Source organism: Callithrix jacchus, chromosome X (assembly GCF_049354715.1).
Source record: "Callithrix jacchus isolate 240 chromosome X, calJac240_pri, whole genome shotgun sequence".
Classification (NCBI taxonomy): Eukaryota; Metazoa; Chordata; class Mammalia; order Primates; family Cebidae; genus Callithrix; species Callithrix jacchus.
The window spans coordinates 8,943,694-8,946,591 of record NC_133524.1 but is presented as its reverse complement, the minus strand read 5'-3'; the positions used below and the strand labels follow the sequence as shown (position 1 = coordinate 8,946,591).

At 51.6% G+C, this 2,898-nt stretch overlaps 1 protein-coding gene across 1 annotated transcript; it reads right to left on the bottom strand.

The window, feature by feature from the left end:
- Positions 1-153: 153 nt before the first annotated feature.
- On the bottom strand, positions 154-944 carry LOC144581003 (testis-specific basic protein Y 1-like). Its single transcript, XM_078362587.1, has 2 exons — positions 791-944; positions 154-597 (listed from the first exon to the last, which is right to left on the bottom strand). The coding sequence occupies exons 1-2, from the start codon at positions 887-889 to the stop codon at positions 247-249; spliced, it is 450 nt and encodes a 149-aa protein (XP_078218713.1). The 5' UTR covers positions 890-944; the 3' UTR covers positions 154-246.
- Between the last annotated feature and the right edge of the window lie 1,954 nt (positions 945-2,898).

The following is a 2,898-nucleotide window of genomic DNA, read 5'->3' as shown; positions in this document are numbered from 1 at the left end:
CCACACACCACCCATTCTTCCCTCCGCCCCATACACCACCTCTTCCTCCCTCCCTCTCCCCCCTACCCCCACACATCACCTTTCCCTCCCTCCCTCCCTCCCTCCCTCCCTCCTTCCCTCCCTCCCCACCATCAGAGAACACAGTCACTGGGATCATTTTGCAACACATTGGATTTATTGACATCAGCATGGGGGCGCCCCCTGCGCTGGTGAGATCTCCGAGTCTCCTGGCAGCTGGGCCTGAACTTAGTCGCTGCTGAGGGACGAGATGGAGACGGTCATCACGTCACTCGGTGGATCCGACGAGGTGGAGACGGTCATCACGTCACTCAGTGGCTCCTCCAGCTGGGTCTCCTGGCTCAGTGGATCCTCCAGCTGGGTCTCCTGGCTCAGTGGGTCGGGCTCGCCCACTGGCTCCTCCTTCACAGGCACTTTGCATGGAGGAAGCTCCTGGCTCGGCGGCTGGCTGGGCCCGGGTGGTGCTGGCCCGCTCCCTGCCTCAGGGGCTCCCACGGCTGCCATCTTTTTCCCAGCGGCACGTTTCTTCCCTCCTCTCCCTCCAGGACCTGCTTTTCCTCTCTTGCCCACCTTGGGCATCTGGAAGGACAACAGGGAGATCACAGTGGGGCTCTGTCCGGGTCAGGGGAGAGGATGGAGGAGGCTGGGAACAGGGACGTTTCCTGAGAAGTGGTGAGGGCCGGGCTGGAGGTTGTGCCAGGTGAGGACAGGGCAGGAATCTTGAGGAAGGAATCAAGGGGAAGACGAGGAGGAGCTCGGGTGGGTCACTCACCTTCTTCGGGGTACTGGGACTTGCCTCAGAAGAGGACTTCCTCTTTCGCGTCTCCCCGGCCTCGGCCGGCGGTCCCGAGGCTCTCTTCTTTGGCGCCATCTTTCTCAACTCAACGTCTCCAACGTCAATGTCAGGCTGCCTGGTCTACGTGTACGTGCCCCTTTCGTCCACGACAATGAGGCAACCACGTTTCTGAGCTTTGATTGGTCAGCATGCCACCACCCAGCCAATGGTAGCCCTGGGCGGGAAGGACGGGCTTAGACGTCACACAGCACCGCCGGGACATGGCCGAAGAAGTGTGGGGGTGGGGTGGCATTTGATGAGGAAGGCAGGATGCTATGATTGGAGAAAGGGAGATTATGGTTAGCACTCCTAAAGATGGTTCCCAACTGACATGTCACCCCACCTCACCTCCCCATGTTCAATTTTGGCAGATCACTTGGCACGGGAGGGTGTTTCCTCCAGATGTTTCCCCAGGACCCCCCCATTCAGTGGTACATTCTGTTCTCTCCCACCTTCCATCATTACCCAGTTTCTGTATGACCTACCTCAACCTCCTCCATGCTAACTGGGACAGGTGTAAGGCTCTGTGAAGATGGCAATCATCTCCCTCTCCTACACATTCCTCTGCTGATCCTCGAGGACCATTCACTTCTTGGATGCTGTGAAAGAACGTATCCATTTCCCTTTCTTATCCCAGTGCCCACAGAGTGCCCCTAAATGTTTCATTCTCATGGTTTAAAGCACTGGCTTCAGGGGGTCAAGCTCAGCAAACACACTCTCTCTGCTGCCTATCTGTATCAAGCGGGGTTCCTCAGAGAAGGAGAAACTAACCCAACAGGGTATTGTGTTTGTGTGTGTGTGTGTTTGTGTGTGTGTGTGTGTGTGTGTAATATACATCATAAACATCTATTTACTATCATATCATATTTGTTTCTGAATGATATTATGTATATGATACGGTTCACTGTAAGGAATTGTCTCACACATTCACACAATGTGGCGGTCTGGAAGGCTGAAATATGTAGCGCAGGTGAGCAGTCTGGAAACTAAAAGCTTCTGCACAGTTGACAGTCAACAAAATTAAAAGGCAGCCTATGGTTTGGGAGGTTTGTGTGCTCCCTCTGGGTTTATTTGGCAGCAGGTAGGACATACCTGGGTCATCTTTTGTAAACTCAGGGTGGAATAAGAAAGCCCCATCTATCTTCCAGGACCTTTCTAAGGATGCCTCGCATGCATTGCTCAGTCATGACAGCGATGATTATTTTTCGAATAGTATCTAGCCCACTGCCTGGACCACGGTTGGTCCCCAATAAATAATTTTTGGATGAATAATTTAATTTGTTATTAATACTTTTTTTTACCCTCCTTATTGTTTTTTTTTGGAGACAGGGTCTTGCTTTCTTTTCCAGGTTGAAGTGCAGTGGCGTGATCTTAGTTCACGGCAGCCTCCACCTCCCAGGTTCAGTTGTTCTGCCTCAGCCTTCTGAGTAGCTGGGACTACTGGCACATGCCACCACATCTGGCTAACTTTTGTATTTTAGTAGAGACAGTGTTTCACCTTGTTAGCCAGGCTGATCTTGAACTCCTGACCTCAGGTGATCCACCAGCCTCTGCCTCCCAAAGCACTGGGATTACAGGAGTGAGCCACCACGCCTGGCCTCTTCTCTATTTTTTTTTTCACTGCAATTACTCTTATCTAATTTTGAGTTGTATCAAATTCTCAATCCAGTTAAGATTCAAAATTACATATCAGCTTGCTAGTCTAGCGCTTTTCCTTACTCCTCTCCCTGAAACGTCCTCAATTCTGTTTCTATTCTGCGTGGCATTTTCCCCACTCCCGTGGACCGGTGCCCAGGGCCCCATACCCCCCAAAACCCTTCAACTAGTAATTAACTAATTTAACTGTGTATATAACATGTAGATGAACACTTTTCTGCCAGTAAAAACATTTTCTTTCAAGAAATAGGTAGCAGCTGTTTTCATAAATCCTTCCGGGCCAGACATGGTGGTTCTCAGCTGTAATCCCAGCACTTTGGGAGGCCGAGGTGGGTGGGTCACCTGAGGCCAGGAGTTTCAGATAAGCCTGGCCAACATGGCAAAACCCC